This window comes from Callorhinus ursinus, unplaced genomic scaffold (genome assembly GCF_003265705.2).
Source record: "Callorhinus ursinus isolate GAN/ISIS: 27379988/994484 unplaced genomic scaffold, GSC_fseal_2.0 scaffold4, whole genome shotgun sequence".
In the NCBI taxonomy this organism is placed as follows: Eukaryota; Metazoa; Chordata; class Mammalia; order Carnivora; family Otariidae; genus Callorhinus; species Callorhinus ursinus.
The window spans coordinates 159,786,663-159,808,614 of NW_027397066.1; the positions used below are offsets into that span (position 1 = coordinate 159,786,663).

The 21,952-nt window shown below is 55.6% G+C and overlaps 1 protein-coding gene across 2 annotated transcripts in view; it reads left to right on the forward strand.

Annotated features, from left to right (window-relative positions):
- Positions 1-10,506, forward strand: part of GFRA2 (GDNF family receptor alpha 2) — an 82,415-nt gene extending 71,909 nt beyond the window's left edge. For both annotated transcript variants that reach the window (XM_025873894.1, XM_025873896.2), the window contains 2 exons: positions 8,179-8,232; positions 9,128-10,506. In XM_025873894.1, the coding sequence (XP_025729679.1) occupies positions 8,179-8,232; positions 9,128-9,250 (177 nt within the window). In that variant the 3' untranslated portion in view covers positions 9,251-10,506. The remainder of the gene's footprint in view (positions 1-8,178; positions 8,233-9,127) is intronic.
- Positions 10,507-21,952: the final 11,446 nt, after the last annotated feature.

Consider the following 21,952-nt stretch of genomic DNA (forward strand, 5'->3'; position numbering starts at 1 on the left):
GGGTCATCGGGTTGTACACTTTAAATATATACAATTTTTGATGGTCAGTTATAACCTCAGTAAAGCTGGAAAAACCCTCAGTGCCAGGATGAGGACTTGATCAGGGACAGGGCCTGGGGGAGGCGTTCTGGTGCCCTGGGACCCACTGTACCGTGGGAGCAGGTGTGGGTGCCCATCCTGGTTGGGAAGCCCACCCCCCTTCCCTCCTGGTGGGCTCCTCTGTGCTGTAACAGCTGACCTCCCAGTACCCTCGTGTCGGACTCAGGGTGGGCCCTTCTGTGCCCTGCACCCCTCCATGAGGTCACCCGTCCGGATCTGGGCTGAGGTGTTTCTGTCACCCTTGGGTAGCTCCTAATTACACTAGCCATGCGTGAGTAGCTGCCGGCAGGGGCTCGGGGCCTGCTGCACAAGTGCCACCTCAGTTTCATGCTAGAGTGCTGGGCAGCTCGTTGGTCAGGGCTGGGCTCCCTGTCAGGTGACCAGGCGCCGCCCTGGCCCCCATGTCCGTCGGGGCACCCCCAGCGTCCCTGAGTCCCTCGGGGCCGGCTTACATGGGGAGATGTGACTCAGCAGGTGGCTGCTGACCTTTCCCAGGATGCTTGCTGTGACTCACCGTGGGTGTAGAAGAGTTCAAGGCCGTGGCCTCCTGCCCCCACTGCAGCCTGCTCAGGGCCTGATGGCTGACTCTCCCCCCCAACCCCCCACCCCCTGTTTTCCCTCAGCAGTATGCTAAACTGTTGCCTGGTTTCTTTTAGTCTCAGCCTGGTTTTCTGCAGACTCACCATCTGGAGGCTGGTCTTACACTTGGTTTGATTCCAGTGGAGTTAATACACGATCTGCAACTCAGCTAATGTACAGGGAAATGCTTGTGCACAGAGCAGTACTCCATGCTTGCTGGGTGTTATGGACGTTGGTGGGGGGGGTGGCTGGGCTGGGGAGGCCGACTGGCAGGGGGCTCCCCAGGCCTGGCCCCCGTGACCGCCCATTCACAGTCTAGTGACTAAGTCACTGTGGGCAGGACAGCTGAGAATGGCCATTCCAGGAGAAAAGGAACAGATGCAGACCCTGGGGGGTGGGGTGAGGCAACCATCACGCCTGGTTCTCACTGAACCTGAAGGGGAAGGGCCCCTGCTTCTGTTTTCATCACGATCTTCAGTGAGCACCTACTACTCTGTGCCAGATGTTGGGAGTGCAGAGTGAATAAACCCTCCTCCCTGCCCTCCTTCCAGCTGGAGGCTTGTGTGGGTGGTTTGTCCCCTCCCCAGCTCGTACCCTCTCCCTCAGCTCTGCTGGCTTGGAAGGGCTCCGTGGTGGCCTTTGTGGAGGCTTTGGGAGTGACAGTCACCCACAGCTACAGAAGGGGGTCCCTGAGTGAGGGCAGAGACAGGAGGCTGAGGCCAGGGTGGGAGGGAGGGTGGGGGGGCTGTGCACCCCACACACCCCCTGGAGAGGGAGAGGCAAAGTCACTTTACTTATTTCTGTCTTCCTCCACATCAGTAGGTCCAGGCCCTTGGGGAAGCCTTTGGGACCCCCTTCACTGACCCAGAGATGGCAGCCAGTTGGGGACCCCACATAAGTGATTGAAACCCCAAAGGATAGAAGCTTGGCGAAGACAGTAACTTGTCCAGAGCCCCCAGCCCGCAGCTCCTAGACAGTCCTCTGGCTGCACTGCCTTGGATCCTCCTCCAGATCTGCTACCCTAGAGGGCTTTCCCATGGTGGGTGGCGGGGGTCTGCAGCTGGAAGAACTCTTGTCCACATCGTGGGGCTGCCGAGCAAAAACATGGGTGTCCACAGAGGAGCCAGGGGCTAGGAGGCCCCCGACTTGGCCCTGTGTCTGGGTATCCTGGATGCTGTTTTGAGTCCTGCTCTGTGCTTCCAGTCCTGACTGTAGCCCCTGCTCCAGGAAGCCCTGCCTGCCTGGAACTCTCTAGAACTTGGAGAAAGCATGGCAGGATCTGCAAAATGGTCTCTCCCTCTCCCTTCTGGCCTTGCCTATATGTGTGTACATATGCACACCCCTGCGTGAGTCCCCTCCCTGACCTGAAGCCCAGCCATCCTGTCCCCTGGGGTAGGCCTGAGGGCTGTGGTGAGCAAGATGCTGGCCCGGGCACTTGTCAGTCCCTTGGAGCCAAGTGCCTGTCCTTCCTCTCTCTGCCTGGTGATTCCTGCTTGGATTCACCTTTCGGGGTGTTCCCCTGACTCTGCTCTGCCTCGCCTCTCTTGAGCCCCCATCATGATGTGTTCGGCTCCCTCTTGCAGGTGCGTGTCCCTGAGGGACAGGGGCTGCCTCTCACCCTCTTTGTTGCCCTGCGTACCCTGGTGCTCAGTGCGTGGCACTGAGTGGGTGCTCCAGAGAGGCTGAGGGAGAGAACCCAGAGTCCCCAGTTCATGGGAACTTCCTGCTCCCCATTCTAGAAGAGGCTCTGTGTGCGTTCTTGCTTGCAGGCAACTCTGTGCAGCTTCCCTTCTCACAGCTGCTGTCTGTGTGCCTGCCACGAGGGTAGGGAGGTGAAGAAGTCTTTCTGTGGAGGATCCATGAAGATTGTTTAGAAGGCTCTTCTGACACATGATGGGGCCTGGACCAGGGCGGTGCCGTGTGGATGGGGAGGCAGCAGGATTGGCAGTGGGCTCTTGCTTTCTCTGCTCATGGTTTGTTTCCAGAGTCCTTGGCATTCCCTGTGGTTTTCTCTCGGCCAGTTTGCAGGGACCCAGCAGATCACCTGGAGTCTCGCCTTTCCCCGGGGGCCGCAGGGCCCTGGCCACATAGTCTCCTTTGCTCTTCTTGTCCCTGCCAGCCAGTTTTGGCTCTTACCCTTGATACTTCCCATCACATGTGGGGGCATTAGAAATGCATTTGGAGGGGTTGATGCAAGCCCTGCTCATCACGCACCTACAAGAGGCTCAGCAGCCCTCAGACGCTTCTGTCCCCTCCTCATGCTGCCTGCTGTCGGGATGGGTCTCTCTGCCCAGGCCCGTGGGCATCAGAGAGGCCTGGCGGTGTGTCCGACAGTTCTGATGAACTAATATGGCTCCTTTCCGAGCTTTGAAAGACTTGAATGCAGTCCTTGTTTTCTTCTGTCGCTCTAGCTTCCCTTGTAGTCATTTATTTATTTGTCCCTCAGGACCCTCATTCATTTATTCAACATGGATTCTTACCGCGTGTGACTCTGTCCCAGGCTCCGAGGCTGCCCAGCTCACTTGGGCAGTACCTTGGCCCCATGCTGGTAGGATGGGCACGATGCATGCTCAGATAGCTGGGGGAGGAAGCTGTCGGCACTCCAGGAAGACTGAGAAAGTGATGTGGGATCCAGAGGAGGGAGGGCTGCTTTGGACTGGGAGTGGAAGCCGAGGACCCATGGGCCAAGTTAACCCCGCTGCTAGGCCTGGGAGAACAGGGAGGGCTGAGTATGTGGCGCTGTGGAATTGGAGTGGAGTGGGTGGGGGTGTCCGGGCGGAGGGGCATGTGGGAGCAAGGGCTCGTAGTCAGCATAGCACAGAACAGGTCCAGTAGGGAATCTGGCCTGCTACCTGTTGGGATAAATCAAGTTTTACTGGAACACAGTCACACCCCATTGTTTGCGTATTATCCATGTGCTACAGGCAGAGTTGCCTAAAATACTAACCAGGCCCTTTGCAGAAAATGTTTGCCTGCCCCCTGGTCTAGAGGAGCCATGGGCCCTGGGTTGGGTGAGAACACCGGGTACTTACGTGGGAAGGACGGATGTGAAAGCAATCTGATGAGCAGGCTGAGATGGGGAGTGTGGAAGGGCCGCTGAGGGCCTTTGACTGGGGACTGTGGTGGTGGGAAGATGAGCCCTGTGATCTGGGAAGGCCTCTACCTGGGACCGCAGGTAGACATTGGTTGGCAAGGGAGGCACACCTGCAGACCTGTTTGATCTTTGTCACCGTTGACAGTCATAGGTAGGCAAGATAGGAGGGCTGGATGAGGGGGTGGCAAGGAGTAGAGGGGCAGAGGAGTGAGTTCCTAGGTGGGCCAGCCAGGAGGGAGGCGGCCAAGGACACTGAGATCTGGTGCTGGGGCCAGGAACAGAAGCGGAGGACACAGTGTTGCCATGGATGCAATACTGGGCTTGGTCCCCAGCACCTAGGCCAGACTGGTAGGGCCCTGGGACTGCCAGACCCAGCTTTGGGGGTGGGGACAGAGGTGGGCAAGGAAGAGGAGGAAGATAGCAATTCCTTCCAACTGCCTGGGCAAAAACCCCTCTGGGAGAAATTTCTAGAAGGATGAACTCTGCCTTTGCTGCCATTCTCCCTGTGTCTGTGCCCCTTCCCCCAGTCAGGTCTCCCAGTGCTACCTGCTACTGCATCCTTCTGGAGGCAACGTGCAGTGCAGCCAAGGGCACAAAGTCCCTGTGTTTGCCTCCATGTCAGAGGGGTTTACCATTCAAGGGTCTGCCCCCTGCTGTCCTTGCAGCCCACACCTGTGCCTTTGGGACACCGTAGCCCGCACAGTCCCTGAGCTGGCCTTGAGGAGAGCAGAGGCTCAGGGTTGGGGTGGGGGTAGGGCAGGAGCTGAAGCAACTCACCTCTGTTCCCCTAAACTTGTTCCATAGGAGTCCAAGAAAACTGGGTGGGATGGGCATCACGGGCAGCCTTAGGGGGGCACGGCCTCAGAGGGCAGCCTGCAGCCCGGCGGATTTGGGGAGGGAGGCAGCCTCTCTTGCTCCTATGTTCTTTACTGGCGCTGAGGTGACTGTGTGGATGTTTATTTCTCTCACTAGGGCGCTAGCAGGGCTGTGACTCATTCTTCTTTGGAACCCCTTGCGGGAGCCTTGGGGGAAAGTTAATGGTGGGCGAGAGAGGCAGTGGATTTGAGTCACCGGTGGTTTTGCCATTAGGTAGTGGAACCTTCTCTCTGCACCTCGCCCGTAGGCCGCTTTCAGAGAAGGTCAGCTGGTGGGCGAACCCCTGCCCTGCTGTGTGTGGCCACGGCTGGGTGAGGGCCTCAGGGTGGCCCCTGGGGAGATTGCTGCAGCCTTCACTGTCTGCTCTGTGTGTGCTGGAAGTCAGGTGCTCCTGTCCGGCTGGGGCAGAGGCTGCTCCTCTGGGGGTAGGGGCGGGGGAAGCCCCAGCTTCCAGCTGGCCCTGGGTTGCACCTGCCAGGCCCTTCCTGGGCCCTGCCTGCATTTCTCTCTCATAGGCCCTGCTTCAGGATACAAAGCTAAGCTTGGCTCAGCCTCGTGCCTCATGGCATTAAGGAGCCCTTACGGGTGCGCGGAGCCTTACTGAGCCGTGCACCCTGTCCCGTGTAGTTGTCACAGTGGGCCAGTGAGGTACGTTGGTCTGTCCCTAGTTTACGGGTGACAAAACGGGCTACAGGAGATGAAGTGACTTGCCTGGCTCACTGGACAAACAAGGCTGGAGCCCAGGGCTCCGGCCTCTCGGGCTCCTCCTTCCTCAGGCCCAGGAGTGGTCCCGTGGGGTGGGCACCATGGATTAGGACCTCGGCTTGAGGTTTTATTATTTATGTGTGAGCGCGCAAGCCGGGGGGCGGCCGAGGCGGGGCGGGGAGCCCGACGCGGGGCTCCATCCCAGGACCCCGGGACCACGACTGAGCCACCCAGGCGGCCCGTGGACCTCTGGCTTAAAAGGGACAGGCTGGACGGGTCTGTGAGGATAAAAGTCTGGGAGCTAGACCTCCGAGCGCCCGAAGGGAGTGCTTCAGGACAGCAAGAGGACGCCCCGGTGTCAGCGGCGTTCGGCACACGTTCAGTGTCCGGCCGGCGGCCCGGAGCCCGCTGGACTGACTGGTCATTGGCTCAGAAGGGCTTAGGTCAATGCTGTGGATGATGGCGGCACCGTGGCTGACAGGGGGCAGGGCACGGGTCCTGGCCCTGGTCTTCATGGAGGCCCGTCCTCCTCTCCCACCAGAGTCCCTGAGGCACCTGTCAGAGACCGCCCTGGGGTTGGATTGCCTTGGGGCTGGCCCAGGGAGCTGTGTCACTTTCTCATGTTAACGTGGGTCTGGTGAGAGGATGGAGGTTACCCCTCTGCAGCTCCCTCTCCTTCTCTGTTACCTTCTTCCTCCTCTGCGCCCCCCCCCCCCCCCCCGTTCCTGCCCCCTTCTCCCCCTGCCCCTTCTGCTCCCACCTGCTCCCCCATCACCCTCCCTTCTGTGTGCTCCTTGGCTCCTAGGGTGTGCCTCTCCTTCTTCTCTCTACTCTCTTCCTCTCTCACTGACTTCTTTCCTCCTCCTCCTACCCCCTCCTTTTTCCTCAAATATTTGCCACCAGACCCCTCTCCTCTCTGCTTTTAAGAGGAGCCTGTCGAGTCCACTCACTCTGAGGGGCAAGTCCAGCCCCAGGCCAGTGGCTGCCGGGTGTCCACATTCAGATCTCACCTCCTCCCTGCCGGCTGAGGCCCTGGTCCCGGGGTGCCTGTGCTCCCCGGGCTTCCCCCCGCGTGGGGTGACCTGGGGCGCCACCCTCCAGAGCCAGCGGTGGCCGCGCCTGTGCCGAGGACCCTCACAACTGGCGTCCCAGCACAGCAGCTTGCCAGGCCTCAGAGGTCACTTAGTTTAGTTGTCTTCTCCTACCTTATTTTTTTTTTTTTTTGAAGCTGTAGACAGACTGTTTTTAAGAATCATTTTTGTGTATAACTCCAACATATAAAACCAAAACAGACTCGCTTTGGTTGGAGTGGGGGTGAGGACGTTGAGCCTGACTCTGCTTCCACGCAGGCTGCATAGTTAGTGACACTGGGGGGAGGGGGCACACCGGAAGAAGACCTGTGTGGAGGGGACAGAGGCCTGCCAGACCTGGAGGCAGAGACAGTGGGGAGAGAATGCCAGGAGAAGCGGGGGCGGGGCCACGTGGTGCATGATGGCACAGATGCTGCGAGTTGCTCAGAGGGCTGCCTGAGGGCGGATTGCTGAAGAGGAGGGCAGTTGGATGGAAGACCGTGGTGACAGCACAGCCCCTAGGCGGAGTGGGCAGGCTCTGTCCCGCAGTGGCGTCCCACCGCCCTGGCTGGAGCTGCGCGTGGCGGGGGCGGTAGAATCCAGTCCTTGGGCTCCAGAGGGTCCTTCTGCCGGGGCAGAGGTGGGTGGCTTGGCCGGGCTGGATCTTGGCCCCTGAAGTCACTGACATCATAGGCTTGGACGAGATCTTCCTGGGTCAGGCCCCGGTTCCATTCCTGTTGTGCTCATCGTCACTGTGCTCACGTCTCCACTGTTGGTAGAGACTTTGATTTTGGCTGGCCTCTGCGTGACAGCTGGGGCCTTGTTTGGCTGACCAGATGCCCTGGGTGGTAGATTGCCTGTGATGTTTAAGGGATTATTGATACTTCTGGCCAAGAGCAGTGATTTAGGAATAATTTCTTGGGTTTCCCGGTGCTTTTGATGGCCAGATTCCCCGCAAGTGCCTTGGGAACCAAGCCTTTCAAAGCCAGGGTAGAAACACCATGTCCCCCAGCTGGTTCCCATGGATCATTTTTGTGACGGTAACAAAGGACGGTTCCTCATGCACACCCTCTGGTCCCACATCCGAGTGGTTATGCCAGGAATAGAGAACCCTGGAATCATCAGCAAGCCAGCATTCCTTTCTCATTCCTCGCCTTGTCCCCCGAGCTCCCAGGTGCCACCCATCTGTTCAGGGAAGACTGGCCAGCACCTGGCCCTGTTGCCCCATGTCTTCCAGTGGCAGACATAACTAATCAATTACAGTTCTCTTCCCCACAAGCCCAGACAAGGGCTTAGGAGCTTTTTGGAGCTGGCACTTGGATCCCCGTTCTGATCTATGACATTCATTCATTGATTCATCCTTTTATGCATCTAGGAAAGCATTTACTGAGCTGATGTTACGGGCCAGACACTGCCCAATGCAAGGAAAAGAAGCCATGGTCCCTGCCTCGTCAAGAGGAGCTCTGAGCATAGTCGACAGACATGCAAATGGCTTCTTACTACATAATGCCTTAAGTTGGGGGGCAGAGTTAGCAACCTCTTCTCCAGGAGCCCAGGGGAGACAGGACCTAAGTGCTGATGGTGTGAGAAGCTGCCTGGGATTCAGCCAGCATCTTCTCATGCACCTTGTGCTTAATGATGTCAGTGGTGGGTGGCAGGGCCATGAAATATTTGGTCTCATTTGAGTCGTGGGACAAAGTCGGCCAGAGAGCCAGCTCTGGTGGCCCGTCCTTACTAGCACCTTCTCTTCCACAGGAACAGGGGCTGAAGGCCAATAACTCCAAAGAGTTAAGCATGTGCTTCACAGAGGTGAGTGAGGGGCAGAGTGGGGGGTGGGTGCAGGGTCCGGAAGAGGGTGTTTCTCGGGTAAGTCTCGGACTTGGAGCCCCTGGATGCCACTGCGTGGGCTGGGCTAGTTGAGCTTCTGGCCCGCCTAGATCGGGGTGGGCACTCACTCCTGGGGGTGCAGGCAGGGCTGTACCCGGGGCCCTCGGCTGTCTCCTTGGGTGAGACACAAGCAGCTGCTCGAGCAGAGGCTCTCTCAAGCCTTCCTGTCTCTTCATGACACCTGTCCTGAGCACCTGCTCTATGCTGGTTTTGTGATATTGAAGAGAGAGAGAGATGGAAAAAGACACAGTCCCTTCCTCGAAGGAGGCCCAACACAGGAGTGTATCTTTGACTACATCTATAGCGTGTGTGTAGGTATTTATATATGTATAAAAAGGAAAGAAAGCATAAGCTTCTCGAGGAGAGAGTTCAGACAGAGATGGGCAAGGAAGCTTCATGGAGCAGAGGGATTCAAAGTAATTTAGGAACAGGAAGAACAGAGCTTCTCCCCCCTCTCCTCTCAAGAAGCAGGTGCTTGGTGGAGCCTGGGAACTTCTCCTTGAGATCTTAGTTCCATGGCCCTCCTCCCTGGTCTGTGTCCATAGACCCCCTTCCTCACTTGGCAGCATCAGCCCCTTTTCCTGGGGATTGCTGCCCTGGCTCCCGGAGCCCAGGGCTCGGCTCAGCCCCGTGGAAGCCCAGCTTCGTCTCCAGGCGAGCAGAAAGCAGGGCGCCCTGGGTGGGCCAGGAGGGCAGGGGCTCGAGGACTCTCCTTCTTGAGTCCTTTTCTTTGCCTGACCCCAGGCCTGCCGACTCATTTGGTTTTCTGTCTCTCGTTGTGTCTTTGTTTCTGTCCCCCCTTGTGCCATGGCCGCAGCTCACGACCAATATCATCCCAGGGAGTAACAAGGTGATCAAACCTAACTCAGGCCCCCGCAGAGCCATACCGTCGGCTGCCTTGACCGCTGTCTCCTTCCTGATGCTGAAGCTGACCTTGTAGGCTCTGGGAACCATGTCGGGAGATTTCTGGAAACTACACAGATGAGAACACCCGCCTGGCAAAATGGAAACACACACAGACACACACACACACACCTTGCAAAAAAATTTTTGTCCCCAACCTTGTCTCTGAACCTGTCTCCTCCCAGGTTTCTTCTCTGGAGAAGTTTTTCTAAACCAAACAGACAAGCAGGCGGGCAGCCAGAGAGCTGGCCCAGAGGTCCCTCGGCAAGGGAAACCCAGTGCTGAGGAAGGGGGCGAGGGTCTAGAAATGCCCTTCATTTTCTGCTGGTGTTTTCCTCTCTGCATCCTGCTGACATAAGAGACCAAGATGACAGCCCTGCAGCCCAAGGGACTTGTGGCTGTGCTGATGCGGACTGGGGGCAGCCAGCCACCCACTCCAGGGACCTGTGGGGTGCCTGGCAGAGGGCATCGGGCAGCGGCGCAGGGAGGCTGGCTGCTGGGGGTCCAGCCGGGTACCTTGGTATCCCCACTTGGCTTTGAGGATGGAGTTTATTTCACCCTCTCTGTCTGGGTTGAGTGGGTCTGCGTCTGACCTGGGAACCCCCAGCGATGCCTGTGGAGGGTGTGGCACCGGGCTCCCCGACTGTGGCTGGAGGCAGGGCTGGGGCCGGCTCCAGGGAGCTTGGGGGCTCAGCCCTCCCAGGACATCCCCTTGGGCAGAGGGAGCAAAGCTTGGGCACCAGCTCAAGGCTGATGCTTCCTCCTCCGTGGCAGGAATTTTGAAATCAAAGAGAAATGATCCTTTGTTGGCCCTTTTGGTTTCTTGTGGGTCCATTTGGTGGGTCTCCCCCCTCCCCCGCCCCAGGGAAAGGGGTCCCCGAGGGGGCAGAGAAGAGCCTGGTGGGACTCCTGCTGGCGCAGTGCTCTGGGGGCCATGGCTCCCTCTTCCTCTTTTCCACATTCTCTCATTTCCCAGACGAACGCCAACCGTATGTACGTAACGCGACTCTTTTCTCAACATATATGTATATACACATCCGTATACATATATCGTGTGGTTTCCCGTTTTTTCCTTTTTTTAAGAAGCAGAACTATGGAAATAATACCCCCACAGATGAGCGAAAATGTATTATTGTAAAGTTTATTTTTTTTAATAATGTTGTCTATAATGGGAAAAAAAACGGAGATTGCCTTCCTGTGTCTCTGCCCCCGTTGGGCTGACTGGGCTGTGGAGGGGGGTTCCTGATCCGTATTCATACTTAGCCAAGGCTCCAATAAACATACTAGGAAGCAGTTTGCCTTCTGCCTCACTCCGGGCGTGCTTTCTCCCCCTATTTTGTTCTTGGCCCTGTGCCACCTCTTGGCCGCTTACCTGGGCTCTTGACGGGCCTTGGGGACAGCGTGTGTTACGTGTGCGTGCACATGTGTCTCCATCTGTCATGTGTCTTCGGTGGGGGTGAGGGAGCTCTTTTAGGAGATGATTTTCCACTTGGTGCATCTCGGCATCCCGGCTCTGCTGAGCCTGCTGGGCCCTTCTTCACCCATCCTCTCCTGCCCCCCATTACCAATCAGTGCCAATGTCCCTTGGACCCAGCCTTGACGGGAAAGAAAGCAGCCATGGGGTTGGAGGACCAGGAGACAACTTGACCTTGACGCCTCGGGTCTGTTTGGGTTTTAAGGCTGCCTGGGTGGTCCTATTAAGTGGCCCTGTTGGTGTTACGTAGAGTGGGGTGGTATATTCCCAGTGGGACTCCGGGTTTATGTAAGGTATGTGATTGAGAAGGCAGGGACCTGGCCTTCTGGATCCCGTCAGAAAAGGAAGACGACTGTGGTCCAGCTCTTCTTCTCTTTTTCTCCGTTTACTGCCCAGGCTCCACCTGGACCCTGGGCCTGCCATATTCTCCTGGAGAGATTCCCCCTGGAGAAGACTGGGAGGATGCCTGCTGGCTGAGTGTGTGCACGCACCCCCACATGCAGGCTTGTGAGTGTTCGCATGCACATACGAGTGTGTGCACAGGGCGGGGAGGGAGGAGGGAGACTGCCACGTGGGGGGGTGTTCCCACTGTCAGGGCTGCATGTGATCCCATCCTGTCACCACCGGGAGATGAGACGCTGTTTTTCAGTCTCCCGATTCTGGGTTCCCCCAAATGGCTCTTGGTTCCAGTTGCAGAGACACTGGCCACCATTGGCTTATGGTGGTTATGAGTGTGATGTACGTGTTCCAGCCTGTGCCTGGAGGGACAGTGCACCAGCCGGCTCTCTTCCCCAGCCACCACTGGCCTTACTCCGGGTAGAGGTGGCTGTGGAGTTTACTTGGGAATCCGTGTTCTTTGTGAACAGTGAAGACTGGTTAACTTAAAAGGCTTTGGGGAGGAAAGGCTCACAGAATCAGTGGAAGGTGGGGGGACCAGGGGCTGCTGGGGCAGGAACCAAAGGACGTCTGAAGAGACAGAAGGCATGATCTACAGGGTCAGCATGCTGCTGCCTCTTGGATGAACGACCAGCAACTGATGTCCAACTGGCTGCACTGGGGCCTTGTGCCTACCTCCTGCCATACTTTGGTGGGACAGGACAGTGTCTCATGTCTGACATTCCTAATGTGGTTTAAGCCCTTGGCTTGCGTAATGAAGGAGAGAAAATTTCCCAAAAGGAAATGGAAGTGCCATTAGGAAGGAGGAATGGATGTGGGGCAGATTTACTGTGCCTTAAAACCTCTCCCTATCCAGGTATCACATAGCTGAAATTTTATTATTAAATATTCATTCCTTTGGTTGAGATGATTCCTGTTCTCTGTGCTCCTCTCAAAATATGTAAATAACACTGGGAGGAATAAAATGCAATTCCCTTAATGCTAATTAGGTTAATGGTTTGAATGAATCTTAGTTAACATTAAGACATTTGGGCCTAGACATTGAGATTGGGCTTGGGGGACAGTTAAGTGAAGAGCAGGAACGGAATCAAGAGAAGATTGGTAGGGGCTCCGGAGATAGAGCTGAAATTATTTTAGGGTTCTTCTGGGGAGAGTCAGCTGCATGAAGTATAGGCTTACTGTGCCTTTACCCGGTCAGCGTAGTCTGTGCAATGTGCTTCCCTTGCCACTAGCCCCTTGGGGATTCCTGATCTGGGGCATGCATCTATCTGCAACTAGGCCCCATACCTTGTCGAGACTGAGACCACATAGGAATGCTTTTCCCCTCCCTGGGGAAGCTTCCAGCCTGGGACAGTTTTGCTCAGTCAAGAACCCAGACATCCGCTTCCTGCCTGGCTCATGCCCTGCTGCCGTCCTCTAACTAACGTAGCTGGGACCGCTGGGACTGAACTGAAGGCCCAGTGGAGACCTATGATGGCAGTGGACCCAAGAAGGCCAGTTCAGGATCACAGAGGACTCCGCGTCAAGTGAGCTGCGCCCGGGTCCTGAGCTGACCTCAGTGGCAGGCTGCATAGCTGGACCTCTGCCTTGTTCTGAGACCAGATGCAGGGTCATTATCAGGTCCCTGCATCCCACATCCCACACCTGCCTTCATAACCTGCTTGCCAACATGGGTTTCGCAGGACTGAGCCCAACCCTGCTGTCTTGAGTCCTTTTAAGACACAAGCCCTGACTCCATCCTTAGGCCCTAGCTGGGTCCTGCGGTCTCCACCAGACTTTCTTGATGCCAAGCTTCTCCAGGGCTGCCCGGGTGGTCAACTGTCACCTGTGTCCTGGCTCCTGCCCACCCCCTGTGCTAGTTAACTGCTGGTCACTGGGCTCCCAGGGTCCGACGGTCCACCTGTAATGGCTTAACTTCATGCCCAAGGGCCTCATGGGGGGTGGTGTGCATGTACACGAGTGTGTGTATGCCTGTCCCTATTTCCTAGCCCTGTCCCAGGGACTGCCAAATGCCTGTATAAGACAAAGACTTGCCTTTCCTCACATAAGCGCAAAGCCCCAGTGTTGCCTGGTGTGGGGGAAATGCTTTGTCAGCCTTTTCTAACTTGTGAAGTGAGTTCAAGCTCGGTCTTCCCTCTCTTGTAGGCTAGGATACCAGGGGATAAAACTGGCCACACACTCCGTGTTAGTACTAGTAAATGTATTCATAGCCTGTTGCCCATTCTCTTAAAGTCTCAGTGGGGCGTAGATATTTTTTAGAAATAGATTTAATTTTTTAAGGAAAAGCCAAAGTCATTTGGAGCCAAAACTGGTAAAAAGTTGCTATCAAAGTGGTGGGTTTAAAAAGGCTGGTTACCGTCATCTTGTTCAACCTTGGTTAACTCATCTACAAAGTTCTGTTAGGTGATAATGAAGGCCCTTCTCAACTCAGCATCAGCTCTGGAGGGGGAGACAGACACACAGACAGACAGAGGCCCACACCCGGGGCTTTTCCTGCCTGGGGAGCCACCTCGTTCTGAGCAAGGCGGGGCAGCCCCATCTGCCCACGTAGCCATTTGGTACTTCTAAGTTCAGTTGTGTTTTCTAAAAGCCCAGCCATACTATTTCATTGTTCCACTCCTATCTTAAAACGAGTGAGTGGAAAGGGCTTTGAAATCTTTGCAAAGATGTGGTTTATAGAATCAAGGCTGTGCAGAGAAGCATCAGTTAATCAGAGCATGATTTGCCACATTCCACTTCTGGAGTGCTTTCTTGTGCTTTCTTGTGCTGTACCTTCCAGAGCAGAGAAAGGGCGGTTGAACATTTTAGGAGGATTTTAATAGCATTACTCAAAACTGGAACGAAATGTGGATATTTAAAAATACGTATATGTGAGATTTAACTAATGCTTATATAGCCCCCCACCATGTGCCAGACACGGTTCCAAAATTGCATGAACATCCATTCATTTCCTTGCCATGGGGATGCAGCGGGGCTGGCTCTGTCTCCCCATTCTGCAGACGAGCAGACTGAAGCACAGACAAGGGGCAAGCCCGCCCAAGATTGTACGGAGGGCCGGCGGCAGCGAGTGTGGTTGGGCTGCCTTGTGGGTCGGGGCACGAGCCGCCGGGCCAGGCTGCTGCCGAGCGGACCCTGCACGTTTGTGTCCTGCTCTGTGCTGGCCCGCAGCCGGCCTGACCAAGGCAGTCCCCTTCTCTGGGGGGATCCAGGTAATCTGGGCCTCATCGCTGTGCTTGCCCTTCTCTCTCCAGCCTCCAGGGCACACGGTGAGGGAGTTCTGTGAGCGAAGCTCATTAAGTCCAGGACAGTGTGGACTCAAGAAGGGAGAGAAGCGCAAGGAACATGCTCACCGGACATGGCTGCTGCGGACGTGGCTGACCCCAGGTCCCCCTCCGTGTGTGCTGGGATGGGTGTGGACCTTGTGGGGAAACAGCTTTGGCCGCAAGAGGGCCCCTTGAGGAAGGAGCCGCACCATCTAGGAGCTTGCTTATTTGACGCTGAGCTGCTCTTGCCTCGGGGACACCATGGTGTTAGAGGAAAGAGGGTACATGCCGCCGACCAGCTGGCTGATCATGTCCAGCATGAGTTTCAGGCTCCTCGTCGGTAAAATGGAGATGGCCGTCCCTGCCTCATAGCAACACTTGTTGGGATTAAATGGCCAAGGGCCTGGCACACGGTGGGCAGGCACTCAGCCAGGCCTCTCCCTTCACCAGTGGGCACGCTACCCTGGACCTCCACAGATTCTCGGCACCTGTCTGGCCCACCAGGGCTCCTCTTAGCAGCCAGGTTCCTTGTGGCAAACACAAGAACATGGTGGTCATTAGGCCCCTGGGCTGCACTCTTTGAACCATGGCAGAGTGGGGTTGAGAGGGCAGGAGGGGTGGGGAGAGAAAAAAGGGAAACTTCTTTGTTATTTGTAAAGCAGACTTGACTTGATCTACGAGTCACTGGGGACAGTGGCTACGGAACAGCCAAATGTCATGCTCTCTGGAGTCCTTTCGATTGGCTACCCCCTCTCCATGCATGAAGGCAGAGGACGTGCTGCTGCAGTGGCATCTCAGCTCAAGGACACCAGGGCAAATGCATGTCAGGTCACCAGCTCCAAACGGAGACTAGGAAGCATTGATCGGCCATGGGGCCTGAGGGCAATGTTAGCACCCACGGGCGACCGGCTGGCGTGGGGTCCTGGTGGGCCCAAGGCAAGAGCAGAGTGACTTAGCTACCATGGGTTCTTGGGAACAACCTGTGGGGAGGGAGACCCAGGCTCCTCTTTTGAGATGAATTCTGAGTTACCTCCGTGCTTTCTGAGCAGAACTGGCTCTCCTCTGTGATTTCCCTATAGAAACAAGGCTGGCAATGAGGTGTGAGTCTGGCCATGTTCAAGCTCATAGGCTCTTCTCAAGAAGTGTAGGGTACACCTGGAAGGGTGTCAGGGGACCTGCATGCAAAGTCTGCCTGGCCGTCCATCAGCTAAGTCACTGAACGTCTCTAAGCCACAGGAAGGTTGTTCTAGATCACAGATCAGCAAATTTTTTTTCTGTAAAGGGCCCCATAATTATCATAAGCTTTGTGGGTCATGCCGTCTTGGCTGCCAACTACCAGCTCGGCCTTTCATAGGCAATATGTAAATCACGGGGCCTGACTGTGTTCCAATAAAACTGTATTTACAAAGGTAGACGCAGGCTGAACTTGGCCTGGGGGGGTCATAGTTTACTACTCCTTGCTCTAATTAGTCTCTGAAACCAAGTTCTCGATCCCCAGCAGCCTGACCACTGAGCTTTGGTGGCGGGAGTGCTGATGGATGGCAGGGCTGGAATCATCCTGGGTTTGGAGGAAGAGAGAGGGCAGTCTGCTGCTGTGACAAGGGAGGTGAAATTGTTGGGAGAAGGCACTAGAAGGAAGGGCCCTGCGTAGGGTGGGAAAGAGGAGAGAAACCAGGCACCCTGTGGGCTGTGCTCACAGCAGTGTGGTCCAGAGCGTGGGGGCTGTGGTTATGCTCTGTGCAGGGGCTTTGGGCCAGGTGGCAGATGGGGCTGACATTCAGCTGCACTCAACTCACCCATCCGTAGGCCCACAGCTGCATTCAACTCACCCATCCGTAGGCCCATCCTGGGCCTGCTTGAGGAGGGGGCACCGCTTGCTGGTTTGCATGAGGGCTCCTGAATGTGCTGCAGCAGGACCTGTGGCCAAGAGCAAGGGAAGCTGCCATTCCAGGGCTGGGAGGGAAGGGTCACATGCGCACACAGAGAAGGCGGGGTGTGGCAGCGGGGCCCCTGAGAGCCCCCGTCTGGCTGTCAGCAAGTCACTTAACCTGGGCGGGCCTCCCTTTCCTCATCTACAAAGGGAAGGGTCAGAGACACTGCTCCCCAAGGTTCCTTTCCACAAATGGGCTTCTGTGATTTTATGACTGCCGGCTATTTCTGAACTCACCAGCCCAGCACAGGATGACTTGGAAGGAGACGGAATTCATCTCTCTCTCAATAAACACCACCACCCGCTTGGTTGCTCCGATTTTTCACCAAGTGTCTTGTGCAGAGCTTCGGACAGCTGCCTTGGGGCTCGTTCTGGGTATTGCTATGGTGGCGCCCCTCATGCTCGGCTCCAGTTCTTCCCCTTTCAAGGCAGCGTTTCCCAGAAAGTCGACACCTGCTGGGGCCACATGGAGCTGTCCCTACCATGTCCTGGCCTCCCCGGGGAGGCCACGCTTGCTTCCCCTTCTAACCTGGATGCTGCCTTGCAGTCAGGGGTCTGGAGCTGTTTACGCTTGGACCACCCAGGCCTGAAGTGACTAATTCTCATCAGATATCTCTGCAGGAGGAGTTTGCCCAGCCCCCATGGCCAGCATGATTTGGGGTGCGGAAGCTCTTGCAGCCAGAAGAGAGGGTCTGGGGAACCCTCCCCCGTGATTTTCCCTGGGTGCACAGTGGGCTCCCTTCCCCTCCTCCCTGCCCAGCCTCATGTAGGAGGTTGACAACTTAAAATAAAGGCTGCAACTCTCACTCCCCTTCATTTAAAAACCAGAGTCTAGCCTGGCGGGCCGAACAAATCCTTGTGGGATGACACTTCTGGCCCAGACCATCCTTCACTTTTATCCTCTGTGGAAGATGAAAGGCCTTTTTTTTCAGGGGCCTCCACAACCTGAAATCACTCTTAATTCTCATTGTGTTAGAAAGCCGGGTGAGTGCGAGGCCACAGGACATGAAGGACTCTAAAATGCCTGCGTCCCGGAAGTTTGTTTATAGCATTTCAACCTGGGCACTGCTGAAATAAACTTCTCTAACAAATGAGGAGGCAACTTTATTGGCTCCTGGAAATGGTCCAGAGGGGCTGTTGTCCCGGTGATGGGGCGATCCTCGGCAGCCCCTCAGACCTGCCCAGGCCTGCACATCTCAATGTCTGGGGCCTGGGCAGCCGTGGAGAGGGCAGGTCTAGAAAGACTGCCGGGCGGTGGGAGGAGTGCTTGTGGGGGCAGCCACAACTGCTGGGTCCCTGTCATGGGTGGGATGGGGCTGAGCCTAGGCAGTGGCCCTCAGTCCTCTGGGAGTTAGCTGGCACCCTGGCACCTGCCCCCGAGTCCGCTGGGCAAAGACCACATACATCTGGGGGACAATTCAGCCTGGTCCTGGGCATCTCCATGTGGGCCTGGGGATTCACGGCTCCGGCATGACATCCGACGGTGTCAGGACAGTGGGAGGGCTGGGGACGGGTACTACCTCCTTCTGAACTGGGCTGTGGCATTGAGCGCAGAAGATGGGGGCTCCCTGGGATCCCTCCAACTTCCACCTTGGGGGCTGCTGGCCCAGAGACCCTCCCCTTTTCTCCTTACTCCACCCTCTGCGGTCGGGCAAGGGCTGTGGCCTCAGACACTTCCTCTTGTTGAAGCTGCTCCAGAGCCTATACCTCAGGCAGGCAGATGGGGGGTTTGACTCTGGGTGGGGCTCAGCAGGTTAGCTGATTCCGAGGTGCCGTGCGGCACCAGGAACTCAGGCTTATTGTCACAGTCATTCTCTTCCTGCAGTTCTGTCTTTCCTCCTTCTCCTTTGCATCGTCTTCTGCTGGGCTGGTCTCCTCTGGTGTCACCTCCTCACGCAGGAGAGTTTGTTCGGCCTCTGTGGGCCCTGGAGAGGTAAGGGCTTCCCTCCTCCGATCCCTCTCCTTCGTGTCAGGTTGCTCTTCCTCTTAGCGGCTGGGCCCACCCGAGCGGCATCTTGGGGGATGTGTCCCTGCAAAGTCCTTGAACTAGCTGCTCTCTGCTTCCGTCTCCATTATTCCGTCTGCACTGCCCCCCCCATCCGGTCCCGCCCGTTGGCAGCGTCCTCTCCATGGGCTGTGGAGTTGAGAGCAGGAACTATGGGGTTCCCGTCAGCATGGTAGGCAGCCTCCCTCCACCCATGGGGTTCACCCTAGGAGTGCCATTTCCCCCACCAATAGCCTCTTCAACTTTTCCCGTGCATTTTCTTCCATCAGCTGGGGCCAAACTCTTCTCGTTTGAATGAAATGGGAGGTCAGGGGAGACTCCTCTGAATGAATAAAAAAATTTGAACTTTAGAATCTTGCTTAACAAGTAATATGATCTCTTTGTAGTAGGCCAAAGCCCTTGTAATGGCCCGTGAGACCCATGGGATCTGGCTGGCCACCTTCCCACCTCCTTCCCAGTTGCACTCCCCTGCTCACTCGCTCCAGCCACGCTGCCTCCTTGCTCTTCTTTGAACATGCCCGGTTGGCTCCCACCTCAGGGTCTGTGCAGCAGCTCTTCCACTTGTCCAGAGGGTTCTTCTCCTAATCATCATAGCTACCTTCCCTGCTCCCTACTTCAAGTCCCTGCTCACATGTCATCCAGTTAATGAGTCCTTTCTTGTCCAGGACACCTCTCTCAGTCCCCTCCTTCAGGACTTCCCATTTCTTAACCCTCTGCTTCTCCAAAGCACGTGTCCCCTTCTGACAGACTGTACGTACACATGTATGTTCATGTGTGTTTGGGGTGTGCGTGTATGTATGTATATCTGGTATTTATGACCTGTCTCCTTCCACTACAGTGTAAACTCCAAGAGGGCAGGATCTCCATCTGTTGTTTTTCCATTGCCATCTCCAGGCACCCGGAACAGTGCCTGGCAGAGAGGGAACCTCAGCAAAGGTTTGTTGACTGACTGAAAGAAAGTAGATAAGGAGTTTCAGTGGGTCCCAGGAGAATGTGCAGGGGGCACATGGAGAGAAGACAGGGTGTGGGAGGAACAGAATCTTGAATTAGCATATCAAAGCAGAAGCCCAGAGAGTGCTGGCCTGGGACAGCTTTTCCTTATTGTTGAAACTGGGATGCCTGGGTGGCTCAGTCGTTAAGCGTCTGCCTTCGGCTCAGGTCATGGTCCCAGGGTCCTGGGATTGAGTTCCACATTGGGCTCCTTGCTCAGCAGGGAGCCTGCTTCTCCCTCTGCTTGCCACTCCCCATGCTTGTGCTCTTTCCCTCTCTCTGACAAAAAAATAAATCTTAAAAGAAACAAGTCCAAAACCTGTATTCTCTCCCAGGGCCACACACTGCATCCTTAACGGTGGGGCCGAGCCTAGAACTCAGGATTCTGTTAGTCCGATCCTCCTCCTTCCACTCGGAACAATGGTTTCTTCTCTCACGTGGTTGCCTACATACCCTGTGATCTCATTTAAAAGAATTAATTTGCTTAGCAAACTCTTCTGGTGGATAGGACAAAGGGAACTTTCCGTGGAGCCAGTGAAGCACCACGGATTTACACGTGGTCAGATTTGGTGAAGGGGTCTAAAGAAAATCCTTGGCCGAGGATGGAGACTCGAACATCTGTTTTAAACAAATTCAGTGGAGTTCTTCTGCAGGAAGCTTATTTTATAATCAAGCTAGCATGCATCTGGATTTCTCCATCTCGTCCCTCCAAATCACTGTGTGTCCTGGTTTACCCAGGCTCACCCTCCTAGTTAAAAAATAGGAAGTTAGTAAGGAGAAACCTATCCAGTGTAGGAGCCTGAGCTGGGAAGGGTTAAAGAGGGGCCCTGAATGGAGAGGCAGAAGAAGGGGGCAGGGGGCTTCTTCACTCTGTGGAGCTACTGATAATAAAAGGGGAAAATTAAGTCTTGCTTGTTCAGGTATGTGATTGAGAAAGGCCATCAGCAGAGGGACGAGGAGCTTGTTAGAAATCACCAGGCCGTTACAGCCGAGATCAACAGCTGCCTCTTGAAATGGGGAGGACATAGATACAATCTCAGGAAGGCGATAAAATGGAAAGGTTCCAGTGTGGCCTGGCGAACAAACAGAACCTCATACAAAGTCTGTTTGGGTGAGCAGCCTCCTTACCATAATTATCCCCCCAGTCACCGGTGATAGGGCGTGAGGGGCACTGGTCAGGGGGCCGGAGTCAGGGGTCAGAGGCAAAATTTCCTGGCCTCCCGTCGGGTGCACAAAGCTGCTAACTTTTCAAGACAAAGAAGTCCGGGACCAGGAATGGCAAACCCTGGGTCTTAAGGTTTTGAAATTTATGGGCAGTCTTCTACTTAAAAAACTGCTTCGTGTGCACAACACGGGGCCCTCCTCTCCGTTCTCTCTTTCCTGAGCCCCTATTCTGCTGTGAGCGGGGGATGGGTGTGTGTGCACCAGTGGGTATATATCTACACAGGCACACACGTTCACATTTCTTCTTGGCAGAACAATGAGGGTGGGTGGAATTGTTCACTCTGACAATTCTCTGAACCCAACCCAAGTTCCTTTGGGGGAAGCTGACTGACTGACAAGTCGAAGGGCAGTGGGCTGAGACAGGGCAGGACCCTGGAGACCCAGCTCTTCAGCCCAGCCCTGCAGCCACCCAGCTGCTTGTGGTCTCAGGTGACCAGGGGGACCACGGTTGGGCCTGGCCACGGGCTGGGGGGAAGCTCACGCTGCAAGGAGGGGGGGTTCTGCTGCCTGTCCACCTGCCTTCCTGTCTCAAATCCAACTGAGAGCCTGTCAGTCCAGGGCGTTTTCCTTCAATGGCCCCCCTGATGGCACTCTTCCTGTGATAATTTGCAGCTAGTGAAGAATTTTGCTAACCCCTTCATTTGGCTTTTAAAAATGTCATTAACTACTTGCACATGAACTCAGAGAGCAATCAAAAGAAGAGTGGACGGGGAGAAAAGCATCCCCAGGGAAGGCTGTAGAGGAATTTCCCCTTTCACTTTAATTGGCTTCCCTGTGCATGGGGGAGATCGCCTCACAATAAAAGATGGATAAGATTTTGAGACTGCATCCCTTTGGATGGGGTTTAGGAAGCATTTGCCCTTTGGGGAATTTTGTGCATGGCCCTCAGGGCTGTATTGAAGTGGCAGTGTCCTTCAGATGGAACACAGGCAAAGGGCAGAGGGGTTCTAACGAGTTCCTCATCACTGAGGGTAGTCACTGGTGGGGGCTTTTTTTTTTTTAAGATTTATTTATTCATTTGAGAGTGAGAGAAAGAGAGAGAAGGGGAGGAGCAGAGGGAGAGGGAGAGAGAATCCCAAGTAGACTCTGCGCAGAGCATGGAGTCTGGCGCTGGGCTCGATCTCATGACCCCGAGATCACAACCTGAGCCGAAACCAAAAATCGGATGCTCAGCCGACTGCACCACCCAGGTGCCCCGGATGGGGGCTTTTGACTGACTGCCTCACTAGGATGGGCAAGGCCTTTTGCTGGGCCTGGAGGAAAAAGTGTGAGGGAGGCGGTATCTGTCTGAGAGTCAGAGAAGCAAGGCTGTGGTCCCTGTGCTGGTCCAAGGGACTGCCTTGTAGGTTTGCCTCAGTTTCCTCTTCTGTCAATGAGTGGTTGGGAGCATGTGCTCAGGCAATCTGGAATGAGTGGAATGGGTGAGAGCTGTGGGGGGCCCAGTGGATGGGCTGTCC